Genomic DNA, 13,048 nt, shown 5'->3' with positions numbered 1-13,048 from the left:
CGTCTGTGTCTCTGTGCATGTCTGCATCTGTGTGTACGTCTGTGTCTGTGTGATGCCTGTGAGATGAGATAGAATGTAGATAGGACTCAGCCATAAACCGGAATCACTTCTGTCTCATCTCATCTCTATCACATAGTTTGAAGGTAACCGCATGGATTGTCTTAGCTCACCAGTAGTTTTGGCTGATGTGTCACATGAGGTCAAATGAACAGTTTTTGACTTCTGATGTCATACTAGTGTTATAAAATCTTTGGATTTGTTTTTTTGTTTTGTTTTGTTTTGTTGGATTAGAATTGTTTCCAAATTAGTGGCAAAATATTTAGTAAATGTGCTCACCGAATTTAGGTGGTCCAGAAAGGTGTCGAGGAAAGGGTTGACTCCTGAAGTGGAGAGTGAACCTAGGTAAGCAGAGGAGCATCACCACTGACCCCAGACAGTAGGTATTACAACCTGTGTCTTGAACATGGCTTTCTTACCAACTATGGTACAGTACACTCACAATCCCTAATGACCATTCAGGACAGACATGTGTCCATTACTGAAGAAGAAGCTGACACTCGGGAGGTTTGATGTGACGGGCACAGGTAGGAAAGGGTAGAAGAGTCAGGTTCAGGCCAGAACATGTTGGCTCTAAGCCGGTAGCCTTTCCACTGTACTGTACTCTACTGCTTCTCTCTGATGAGGCCAGCTGCACCTCCCACTTGGCACTGTTGTTGGGGACAAGCCTCTTTTCTTGAAGTCAGAGGGGGAAATCTTCAGCTAGGACTTTCTACTCAGTATGATTTTGCTGGGAAGTTCAGACATGCATCCATCATTAGTTCGAGCAGTTCTCAGGGAGCGGGAGGAAATCAGCATCAGCACCATTGTCAATAAGGTCTGGGAACTTGTCAGAAATACAACAAATCCTTAGGTCACTCCTCATTCAGGACTAATGAATCAGATCAGACACTATGAGAACTGATCCCCTCTTTTACCTTAAGAAAGCTCTCCTGGTGTTTCCATTGCTTTAAAATTTGAGAACCCAAATTTTCATCCCTTACTCGATGGTACAAATCAAAACTCGAGTTTGCCATGTGGCTGGCCTCTCTTGCAATTTAAAAATGGAAAGAAAGACCCTGGGTATCCTTGAAAGATCCCTGCATGCTTTGCAGCAGCTCTGAGAATAGCATCTGAGGTGTGAATAAGCTCCCACTCCGGGGCACTGTGCAGACTCTAATAAAGACGGACCCTCTGGACCTGTGAAATATGTTGTGCTGCTTTGTGACTTTTGAATGTTATAACTGGTCTGAACCTAGATAGAGGTCTACTCCAAGCAAGTTCCTGGAGATCTAAGATCTAAACCTTCGAGCAACTGTTTAGATTAACAGTTCTCAATATGTGGGCTGCAATCTCTTTGGGGGTCAGAGAACCTTTTCACAGGAGCCACATATCAAATATCTATAGTACGGTTCATAGTAGTAGCAGAATTACAGTTATGAAGAGGCAAGAAAATAATTTTATGGCTGGGGGTCACCACAACATGAGGAACTGTTTTAAAGGGTCACAGCATTAGGTAGGTTAAGAATGACTTGCTCTAGACTATCCACGTAGAACTTTTCATTTTTGACACCTTTCTTGTTTGATTATTGACAGGAGGAAGTGATTGGAGATTTGAAGCCAGGCACTGAATATCGAGTGAGCATAGCAGCCTACAGCCAGACTGGCAAAGGGAGGCTTAGCGTCCCTCGGCACGTGACCACTCTGTCTCAAGGTAAAATTAGGCTCAAAATCATTAATAATGAGAAAGGACTTCATGTACGTATGCCTTCAGTCAGCAAAAATCACATGCCAGATACTGTCCTGGCCTCTAAGAGGCCGGCGGTGACCACAGTAAGCATGTCTCTGGTCTATCAGAACTCAGCAGAGCTAGTCAAGGCATTATCTAATGAGCACAGAGAGACAGACTGTAAAATGTGGTACCCACAGGTTGCAGGGACTTACCACATAGGGAAGCAGAAAGAACTCACCAAGACAATAAAAGAGAGAGAGAGAGAGAGAGAGAGAGAGAGAGAGAGAGAGAGAGAGAGAGAGAGAGAGAGATTAACCTGTAGGTAGGAATCAAGATGGTGAGGAAGGGGAGAGATGGGGAGAAAGTCCAGCAAATGTTCATCCACGTGGTACAGAGGTGGACCCTGGCTCCACTGTGGTCACTGTTGACACTACACTCTCTGTCAGGAAGTGACATTAATCTATCTCCACTCCATTACAAGACATGCTTAGAAAGGTGGGAAAGTCCTCCAGCCCTAAACAATAGTGTGTGCAAAACCAGAAGATATGGAAGTCTTGACATGTAGATGGTAATAGGTACTGGGTAATGTGATCCTTTTCATGCTTGAGGGGATGCACCCACACGCCCTACCATGGCTGTGTATTCTGGTCAACAGAAAACATACATACACATACATACAAACACACGTATGGAAGTGTTGTAAAATAAGTGGCAGTAACAATGGGGATTTAGTTTCCTTGGGGCGAAGTACCAGTTGCAACATGGAAACAGATGAATGATTGACAGGAGCTGGAGGTGTGACAGGAGATTCTCAAGGGTACACATCACATGTCTCTGGGCCAATGTGCCAATTGAGTTGTTTTCCAGCCAGGGGTTCATGGAGGAGAAAGGAAGACAAGATTTCAATGAGTGTATGTTACGTGGTGAAATCATCTGTGGTTTTGTTGTTTGGTGTGGCTTTGGAGGCCATACCAAATAGCTATGTCTCAGTAGTAGAATATGTACCTGTTTTGGATGTACCCAACCTCTCCAACAGCTGAGACCACTAGCCAAGTCTGGCTGTGTTTGTCATCCTGCCTAGATTCCTGCCTGCCACCTGCAGCACCCCAGCAGCCACATGTCCTTGTGGTTTCCGATTCTGAAGTGGCCCTTTCTTGGAGACCTGGAGAGAATGAAGGACGTGCCCCAATACAGTCCTACTCTGTGGAATTCATTAGGTAAGTCACAGGTCAGATCACACACCATAGCTCCTCCCCACATGACATAAAACAGGGGCAGATCTTCACTTACCCTCAGCTACATGTGTGTTCAAGGTGGTGCATCGTCTTGGAGGATCATGTTTGCAATTGGGCCAACATATATCCCTGAATATTGATCTTGGGTGAGTTCTCATTGGTGATACTGTCCCCTCCCCCCCAGCATCTTTTGCTCTGAGCTTTGGAATTCCTTTATGCACCTCTACCAACAAACTGGCCTTCATTTCAGGCTTGAAACTTGCTCTTCTCACTTTAAAGTATTGTATTTGAAATAAATATTTGATGGCTTTTCTCAGAGGGGGAGGGAAGAACTCTTTACATACAGACACCATGCACTCCAGATCCATATTACCTTTAGGGCAACTTCCTAAGTTTAAGGTCAACTTTCTTCCTTCCTATCTACATCCTAAGCTCTTGCTATGCAGTTTGATTGGCTGAAGAAATTCATGTGGAACTCATGATTGACAATGCTGCTGTGTAATTTATTTTTAAAAGAGAAAGAAGAAGAAAAGGCAGACAAAAGGAATTCCCAATGCAAGGTCTTTGGCCTGCATTTGGGTCTCCAGTTGATTCTGGGTAAAAAGTGAGAGACTGGGCTTGGTCCACCCTGCATTAAAGATGAGGGGTCCCTCTGAGGCTTCCATGTTGTGGATTCACAAAGAGACTCAGCAGGATTCATTCCTCTGGCTTTCTGAAGCCAGGGCAAAGGGTCCTGTCAAGTTGTGATGAGTTGTTTTTTTCTGTCTTGACCTCCCAGTTTATTCCTAGGCTGTGGGAAGCAGACATCTGTGTCTTCTGAGCTTGTTTTCAAGCAGAGCTTGATGAATTCCAAGTGGCAGAAACTGGAAAGAAGATTGAAGCAATAATGTATCGGTTTCTGTGACTGTAAAGTCTAGTGGCTAGTCTGAATTCAGGGAGCACCAGACCCATGCCGCCTCAGCTGTCTGTGGCCACCTTTCCCTCTGTTCATCGATTCGTTTTCCAGCAGGCTTTTCTGAACCCTTAAGTTCTGTGGTCTCCAAGTTTAGCTCCCTACTTTCAAGAGAGGATGGATGTCTCTTCAGACCCAGCAGAATTTCCATGTGCATTCTGATTAGCCAAGTCTAGGGCCTTTTCTATTGTCCAAGCTGATCATGATAGCTAAAGTGGAGAGAATTTATGAATTAGTCAAGCACTGGTTGTCTTGTAAGTTCTGAAAGCAACCAGAGGTGGGAATTTCAGACACCTGGAGTGTGTAGGTTCAGGGTTCAGAAGAAGTAACCCCCAAGGGCAAACTGTAGAACAACTCTTGGGAAATGGCAAATGGATGGGAGGAAAACCTGGGAGAGAAAAAGGAAGGAAATAAGGAAAAGAGGGGGAAGGAGGAAAGAGGGAATGAAGGAAGAAAAGAAGAAAGAAGGGAAAGGAAAAGAGAGACGGGGAGGGAAGGGACACTATGGCAAAGTTCAGACCAAGGCCGAAGATAGCACCTAATCCTGCCTCTCAACATATCTTGTAGGCAAAGCCAGGAGTGTGACTGGAATAGAAACGATTCTAATCCTGGTTCTAATACTTAAGCAATACTTGGAGTTCTAAGACTTCAGTTTTCTCATCGAAAAAGCCTGGGAGGGATTTAACACATGATTTACTTCCACAAATAAATTAGACAGCACCAACAGAACAAAACAAACTTAAAACTTAAAAGAACTTTAAACGCTGAGAGATGAAAACTTATCATTGTCTGCCTACCATTGGTGTAACCCCCAGCAAAGTTGGTAATTCTCCTTCACTATTAATTTTGCACTCAAACATGTACTTTTTCAAGCTCATTCTGTGTCTGATGGGGATAAAACATAGAAATAGCAATTTCCTAGTCTTGCACGCACACAGGAAGTAGAAAACAAAAATATTTACCTTCAGAAGCAGGAAAGCCAGGAGAGAATGGTTTGTCTTTAACTCTCCAACTGCCACATGGCCCTAGACAAGGCCTCTACCTCCTGAGCCTCGAGCACCTCTCAGAGATTTTAGTTCCCTCAAAGCACAGGTGGGGGAAAGGCTCTGGGTACAAGGAATTTTTTTGGAAGCCAGAATGACAGAAGGGGGTTCTGAGACAGGGAGAGGGAAACAAACCATCAAAGGGCATTATTAAAGACACCATTACAGGCAATGCAGTCTTTCCTGGAGCCTGGATTCTACCCCATATCACATGTCAGATAGATGCTGGGGTACACTTGAACACTGGTCGTCATGGGTTGAATAACTAGCTAGAACCCTGAGCAAGCTGGGTAATCCTGTGGGTCTGACTTTCTTTAGCCAGAAAATTCAGGTGATTGTAAGAGGAGAAGACAAGAGCTATCACTCAGCACTTGGGGCAGGGGTCCATGAAGGGCTTTTTATGCTGAGTCTTTTAATCTGAGCCACTTAAAAATGATTACATCACCAGCCATTTGTTTTTCAGGAGATAACACTAAAAGCATTAGAGAAATATAACTAAGGGAACTTCTTGGTCGCTACTATTAGAGGCCACTACTATTAGAGGCCACTATGGTAGCCAATATCCTACCCCATCAACTGCACAAATAAAACACAGAAAAGATCCAACGTGGATTCTGCACATGCCCAACCCACCCAGCCCAGCCCCCTTTGGCCCACTGCCATCCAGCCACCACTGAAAGATATTTACAGCTATTTTTTTATAATCACACAGTGGTTAGCAGGCGCCTGTGAGGTGGCTCAGCAGGTTAAAGGGAGCTTGCTGCAAACCTTGATGGCCTACATTTGATTCCAGAAGCTCATGATGGAAGGAGAGAACTAGTTCCAGCAAGTTATCCTCTGACCTCCACATGTCAGGCATTCATGCTCATTGTGTGCATGCATACACACATACACACACACACACATACACACACACACACATACACACACATACTGTAAAAAACTAAAGGCTATCAACTCAGTATATGGTGAAGCTTCAAATAATCTCAGTATTTGTGACTCACTTGAAGGCTCTGACTGCGACTTCATCCCAGGGGGCATCAAACCTGAGATTTAGTGGTCTTCACCAATTAGTGAACCACTAGCTGTCTTCCAGAACTTCACTCACAGCTAGAATTTATAGTCATAAACCAGATGAACAACCACAATATTTAAGAGGAACGTGGACCTGGGTTAGTTTTCCTAGCCCTCAAGTGAAAATTGAAAACATTTATGATTCTTTTCTTCTTTGTTCTTTCATTGCTGTTGTGCAGTAGGACCTCCTGCCTGCTTCTGAACTACATACCCAGCTCGAAAGAACTATGTTAACACAATCCATTAGAAAGAATGGAAAGCAATGAAAAATGTCTCCCCATCCTCGTTTGTTTGGAGAAATTATTTAGGAACTCGGGTGCTCTCCTTGCCAAAAGAACCAAAATTAGCAATAAGAAGACTAGCTTAGATGCCAGCTGAGACTCCAAGTTAACAAATGATGCCATGTGAAAGCAAGAATTCTTTTTTTATTACTTTACTTTCAGAATCGAAAATCTCAGAAGCACCTTGCAGACTGCCACATGGTCCTAGAAATTCTGCTAGCCATTAAGGCCTTAGGCTTAGATGAAAGGGATAAATGCTTTTGCAGAAATAAGACCTCATCAAGTCCTACAGGTAGATCCCTTCAAACTTCAATTCTTCATTCTGTGATGGTTCATAACGAAACTCCTTGTCAGGGTGGTGGAAGTTGTTATAAATTGAATTCCCACATAGCACCTTTGGGAGCCATTTGTAAACTGCAAATGGAAAAGCCTGCTCTCTTGCCCACCTAGGACAAGCTGTCCATCAAGTTTATCATTGCCCTGTACCATCCATCTGTTTGTCATTTGACTAGTTTAGATCAGTATGTAAATAAAGAGAGGCCAAGAGAGCTGAAGGTCAAATAGACTTTTTTTTAGTGTGATGACTTAACGGTTTGGACTTCACACCACAGTTCATTTTTGTGGGGCGCAAACTTAGCATAAAATTAACCTGTAAGGAGCAAACTTTGCATAAAATTGGCCTGGAAAAGAGACAGTGGAAGCTCTATCAAGAGCATGGGGCTTTCTCTCCCTCCTGTGGGCCCTGGCTGATCTATGAGATTGAGTCTCTTCCCTTAGAGCCAGGAGCTTATTTTGCAGTCTTTAGGTCCCCAAAAGGCTCCTTAGATAGAAGTCAAGGGGTCTTTGTACTCAGTTGGAAGATAACTATGTTTTCTCCTTTGGCAAGCAAAACTTGACACTGTCTTCACAAATTAATGGCAACTCCAAACCACGGGGACAAAGCAGTTCTTGGGACGTTGTTCCAGCCACTGGGTTGCCTTTTCTAATCCTATCACAAGTATTGCACAGATCTCAAATAGAAGTGAGGTTTATCACTAAGCAGAAATTATCACAGTGACTGATGTTCATCACTGGGTTCTCTCGGTTAACATTTTAATAAACTATAATACATGTGAAAATACCATATTTACTATTTAGATTATTGCTGTCAACATAGTGATTGTGATCTTATGTATAAATTTATGCACATATAAACATTCTAAAAGGGGGTACAGAGACTTTGTCAGACAGTCACAGTGAGATAAGAGGGTTACAGACTGTACTTTAGGTCAGGAATTGGCAGGCCTTTTCTTGAAGGACTAGAAAGCATTTTGGCTCTGCCAGGTATACAAGGTCTATCTCAGACACTCTTCTCTACCATTGTCATAGGAAGGCAGCTGTGGACTTTAAGACTTCAGCAATTGTGTTCTCATAAAGGTTGACAGGATTTTCTTGACCATTGGCTTAGGGTATCCTGTTATCCCTAACATTTTAATCTCCTCAAACACCCTATAGGAGTCTACTATAGACATCTACTCATAATAGCCTGTGTTATTAATGAATGTGTACCAATCATGGGTAAGATATTTAGAGGCAAATAAATAAGCTATGACCCGAACTTTGTGACAGTGTCACGAGTGATATAGAGAGTCTGAAGTGCTGAATGGCACAGCAGGGTTGAGGACATGGGCTCTAAGAAAATGTATCCTTGGCATCTGAACTTATTTTTAATTTTGAAAGTTGTAATTGACAGATCAAAGTTGTACATATTTGTGGGTGACCCAGTTCTGAAGGCGTCTGGGCAGGCTTCTTAAGGTATCTAGGAAAGACGCATCAGCGATAGCTGCAGAAGAAGAGGGAGGGAACAATATGAAAGGGTTAGACTAGAGGAAGCCACTTAAGCAATGGCTTGGAGGCACGAAGAAAATGTTCCTAGGATTGCTGAGAAAGCCTGGAGCGATGTATGGGGAGAGGGGTAAGCAGGAGTCAGACCAAGAAAGGCATTAAGAAAGAGTTCACTTTTTATCCTGAAGGGAAAAGGGAACCGTGGAAAGTTTTAAGAAGGAAAGCAATTTCAGTATTAGCTTTTTTTTTTTTTTTTGAAAGACCACGCAGACTTCTCAGGGAATGCAGAGATGAAGAGGACAAAGTCTCAATGATCTTTTAGCTTACATCCTAGAGACAGAAAAACGAAAGAAACCACATCCAATGTATACAAGCATCATTGGGTTCAAGGCACCAGGAGATTTTAGAGAAGCCCACGACACTGGCACCTGAGCTGGTGCTCATAAGAATGAAGTAGGAAGTGGGAGGTGCTCTTAAGCCATCAGCGAATTCAGTGTCCCTCAGAAAACCTTAAATGTTAAATTGGAGGACCCTTCATGGTTTGAAAGGGACCACATGTATCTGATGGTTCTATACATTTAGTCCGTTTTACCTCAGGCCAATGGGGCAACCTCCACTCTCCAGACCATTCTACATGTATTACCACGACCCTTGGAGGGTGGCTTCCTGCTCCACCAAAATCTACTCTCAAAGATATTTCCCTAGTGTGATGTAAGTACCTTGAGCCCAGTTTCTTAGTTAGTGTCTGTAGGATGTTTAAGCTTCACCTCCATCTGAGCTTCAAGGACACCAGCTCTCAAACTGTAAAAGATGACAAATTGGAGGGTATTTGGACTTATTGAGGAGGTCCTGACCTACGGTTTGTTCAAAAAGAAAATACAATAGAATAAAAAAGAAAAATATGATAGGGTATCCTAAAGGGCATAAGCAGGGGTTGTGAAACTTTTTCAGTGTGTGTGTGTGTGTGTGTGTGTGTGTGTGTGTGTGTGTGTGTACATTACAGTGCCCAGTACTTGTCTTTCTCTGAGTCATAGAAAAAGTATTCCTCTGAATCAATATGGTTTGCAGTGAGAGCCTCCTAACCCTTTTCTAAAAGTTGCTTTTTACTCAACCTTCCACAACTGATGGCCACCTTCCTCTGCTTCTGAACAGCCACTGCAGCAGGGGCCCTCCCTCCCAAGGCATACATACACCTTTATTCTTAACCACTCCTAATTGACACCGGGTTTCCCTTCTAATGTCTCTGTAAGAAACCATTATTATTATTATTGCATCTTATTCCCATGAGTAATACTCAGAAGTGTTTACACCCTCATCATGGGATACAGTCTTGCCTCTTTCCTAAAAACACTGCCCTATATCTTGTGCATTTCAGCCAAGCAGTGAGTGCCCGCCCTTTGAACTTTACCTCTAGTGGTGAAGGAGCAGCTGAGTCAGGGGTTCTCAACCTGTGGGTCCTGACCCCATCGGGGGTCAAAAGATCCTTCCACAAGGGTCAAACATCAGATATCCTGTGTATCAGACGCTCCCATGATTCATAACAGTCGCAAAATTACAGTTATGAAGTAACAACAAAAATGACTTTGTGGTTGGGTGGGGGGGTCTCCACAACATGAAGAACTTAAAAGGGTCACAGCATTAGGAAGGTAGAGAAACACTGTGCTGACTGATCAACATAGAAAACCATTTCCTGCTCTGAGCAGTGGGCCTTTTCTATAGCAGATGACCCTCAGAGTTCACAGTGGGCACGTGATTACTTTGAAAGTTCCTATTAGTGCCTTTTCTGCTGTAGGTTTTTTTTTTTTTAAACTAAGGGTTTGGCCCCTTATGTCTATTGAATTGACTTGCTTAAAAATTAACATGAGATTTTTCTAAACATCCCGTTAAATTTCCCTTGGGTTGGCTTTGCCCTTGAACTTCTATACACTGAAGTCATTTTGAATTTTGATTCTGTCACACATCTTATGGAGAGTGTCTTAGTTAATCTTACAGTTTGCTATGATGAAACATAATGACTAAAGCAACTTGGGGAGGAAAGGGTTTATTTCACTCCCAGTTCTTTATAAATTCCCATGATCAAAGGAAGTCAGGACAGGAACCTGGAGGCAGGGGATGATTCAGAGGTCATAGAAGAATGCTACTTACTGGCTTGCTCCTCATAGCTTGCTCAGCCTGCTTTCTTATAGAACCAAGTCCCACCCAGCCCAGAGGTGGCACTACCCACAAAGGGCTGGGCTCTCCCTGATCAACCACTAATTTAGAAAATGTCCTACTGGCTTGCCTACAGCCTGATCTTATGGAGACATTTTCTCATTTGAGGCTTCCTCCTCAATTAAGTCCCTGATGACTCTAGCTTGTGTCAAGTTGACATAAAACTAGCCAGTACAGAGAGTTCATGTCCCAGACAAATATCTGTATTCCCTAAAATGCTTTAGATTTTTAAAATATGACTCCTATTTTTTTCTTTTGAGTTCAAACTACTAAAATCTTTGTTGATGTTTTTAACTTGGCCGTGCCTTCTTTATCTGAGAATTCTTCCCACCACCATATACTTTTTCTTCTTCTTAACCACTTATATTGTTCTTGGAACCCTACTCCCTGCAAACACACACACACACACACACACACACACACATTCTTTTTTTACTCATTCGAACTTTTCTGAGACACATGGGTATCCCAGGCTGGCTAATTAAACAACAATCATTAAATATTTTCAATATATGTATTTAGAGGCAGAACATCAAAAAGTTAGTTATCTTTTCTTTCTCATTTTCTCATAAGATCTCCAGTAAAGTTTTTCAAAGGTAATTGCAGTCTACTTTTACGTTGTGTTGGTATGATTCCATCCTACAAAAACCCTTGAAGTGTAAGTGTGTGTGTTTGTGTGTGTGTGTTTATGTGTATGTTTGTGTGTGTGTGCATGCACTCCTGTGGCATAAGTCAGTTTATATGTACATACTTATTATATTAGTTAATTTTCTCATTTCTATGACGGGACACCAGACAGAAATTCCTCAAGGAAGGAAGTTTATTGTGCCTCACAATTTGACGGTATAGTCCTTCATGGGATGGCAGGCGTGGTGGTAACAGCTACTCTAGCTGTGGTGGCAGGAGCTTGAGGCAGAAGGTCACATGGCATCCATAGTCAGCAAGCAGAGGGAGATGAATGTTGACACTCCACTTACTTCCTCCTTGTTGGTTAAGCTAGGATCCCAGCTTAGGGAATGATGCCACCCAACCTAGGGAATGGTGTTACCCCAGCTTAGGGAATGGTGTCATCCCAGGCTAGGGAATGGTGCCACCCAGCCTAGGGAATAGTGTCACCCAGCCTAGGGAATGGTGCCACCAGCCTAGGGAATGGTGTCACCCAGCCTAGGGAATGGTGCCAGCCAGCTTATGGAATGGTATCACTCTAGCCTAGGGAATGATGCTCCCCAGCCTAGGAAATAGTGCCACCACCCAGAGTGGCTCTTTCCCTAAAAACATATTCACAGACAACACTGCTTAGGTAATTCAAATTTCTGTCAAACTCATAATAGAAATCAACCATTACATCCCCCCATGTACTTATTTAGAAGTTCTCACTGAGCAGCACTGAGATTGTTGGTGAAAGATTAATTTTTAAAAAGCAGTTAAAGTTATAACTCATATTTTAAAATGATGTTAATACCTTAAATGCTTCTTTTTAAGACAAATTCTATAAATGTACACTAATTAACAACGTTGTAAATGTAGCTATGGAAATTCCTTTATATGTGGGTTCCCCAACTGGGTTGCCATCTTGAAATTCTTATGTACCTCAAAGGTCTTATCTGTACTAATAGTTTCTTGAAGCGACCCAAAAACTTAAAGTCATTTGCAATGCCGAGAGCAGAATTTTACAATACTTTCTCAAATCCCCCTTTTTCCTGGTTCAAAGACAATTATTTAGGTTTCAGCTTTATCAAGTTTTTAAAAACAACATAACCACCACTCATTTTATACTTGCATCTCATTGCTTTCTGAAATATTAATAACTATAATAAACAGGAAGACCACAAAATGAAGTCAGATGTAATGGTGTATGCCTGTAATTTATGCACTCCGGAGGCTGAGGCAGGAAGATCAACATTAGAGGGGAACCTGGGCTACAGAGTAAGGCCCTTTCTCAAACAAAGCACTAATAAATCATCAATACGTTTTGGGATGAACTCAACTGACTTTTGATAGTTAGGTGCTAGGCTGGTAGGAGCAAATACAGTTCAGTGGTCAAGCAGACATTGAGACAGAGAACCTTGACTGTGTACAGAGAAAGAGAGATGCTACAGGCTTGTTTACCTACTCATGCATTCTCATGCCTTGTACCCACCTTTTATACAGATCAAATGAACATCCTCACCAGGGCTACTCCTTCCCTTTGGTTATCACATTTACCTACATGCACTTAGCATTCAACATATTACATAGCATACTTGGTATTGCCCTGATCTCCTCTGTCCAAAGATTCTCCATTTGTTCCTTGGGTTCCATTCCTATATTTGTTCAAATCCAAACACTTTCATAATTTAATCTAAAGTCTTCCTGGTTCTTAAAGACTTCCCACAAGAGGTCAGTTTACACTGAACTATTTGAATCCAGTTCTTGGGGCTGGGAGATGACACAGGCATTGAGAGGCTTTGTTCAGTTCCCAGCACTCGTGCCAGGCAGCTCAGAATCACTTGTAATTTCAACTCCAGGATACATTATGCCCTCTTGTAGCCTCCTGACACTTATATTTAAGTGGAGCACATATGGGGACACACACATATACATACACACACACACACACACACACACACACACAGAGAGAGAGAGAGAGAGAGAGAGAGAGAGAGAGAGAGAGAGAGAGA

At 42.5% G+C, this 13,048-nt stretch overlaps 1 protein-coding gene across 3 annotated transcripts in view; it reads left to right on the top strand.

Moving 5' to 3' along the window:
- Positions 1-13,048, top strand: part of Egflam (EGF like, fibronectin type III and laminin G domains) — a 178,363-nt gene that overhangs the window by 85,730 nt on the left and 79,585 nt on the right. For all 3 annotated transcript variants that reach the window (XM_028767595.1, XM_028767593.1, XM_028767594.1), the window contains exons 4-5: positions 1,633-1,750; positions 2,850-2,985. In XM_028767595.1, the coding sequence (XP_028623428.1) occupies positions 2,886-2,985 (100 nt within the window). In that variant the 5' untranslated portion in view covers positions 1,633-1,750; positions 2,850-2,885. The remainder of the gene's footprint in view (positions 1-1,632; positions 1,751-2,849; positions 2,986-13,048) is intronic.

This window comes from Grammomys surdaster, unplaced genomic scaffold, assembly GCF_004785775.1.
Source record: "Grammomys surdaster isolate TR1022 unplaced genomic scaffold, NIH_TR_1.0 174, whole genome shotgun sequence".
In the NCBI taxonomy this organism is placed as follows: domain Eukaryota; kingdom Metazoa; phylum Chordata; class Mammalia; order Rodentia; family Muridae; genus Grammomys; species Grammomys surdaster.
The sequence above is the reverse complement of the archived record's forward strand: the minus strand, read 5'-3'. Positions and strand labels throughout refer to the sequence as shown.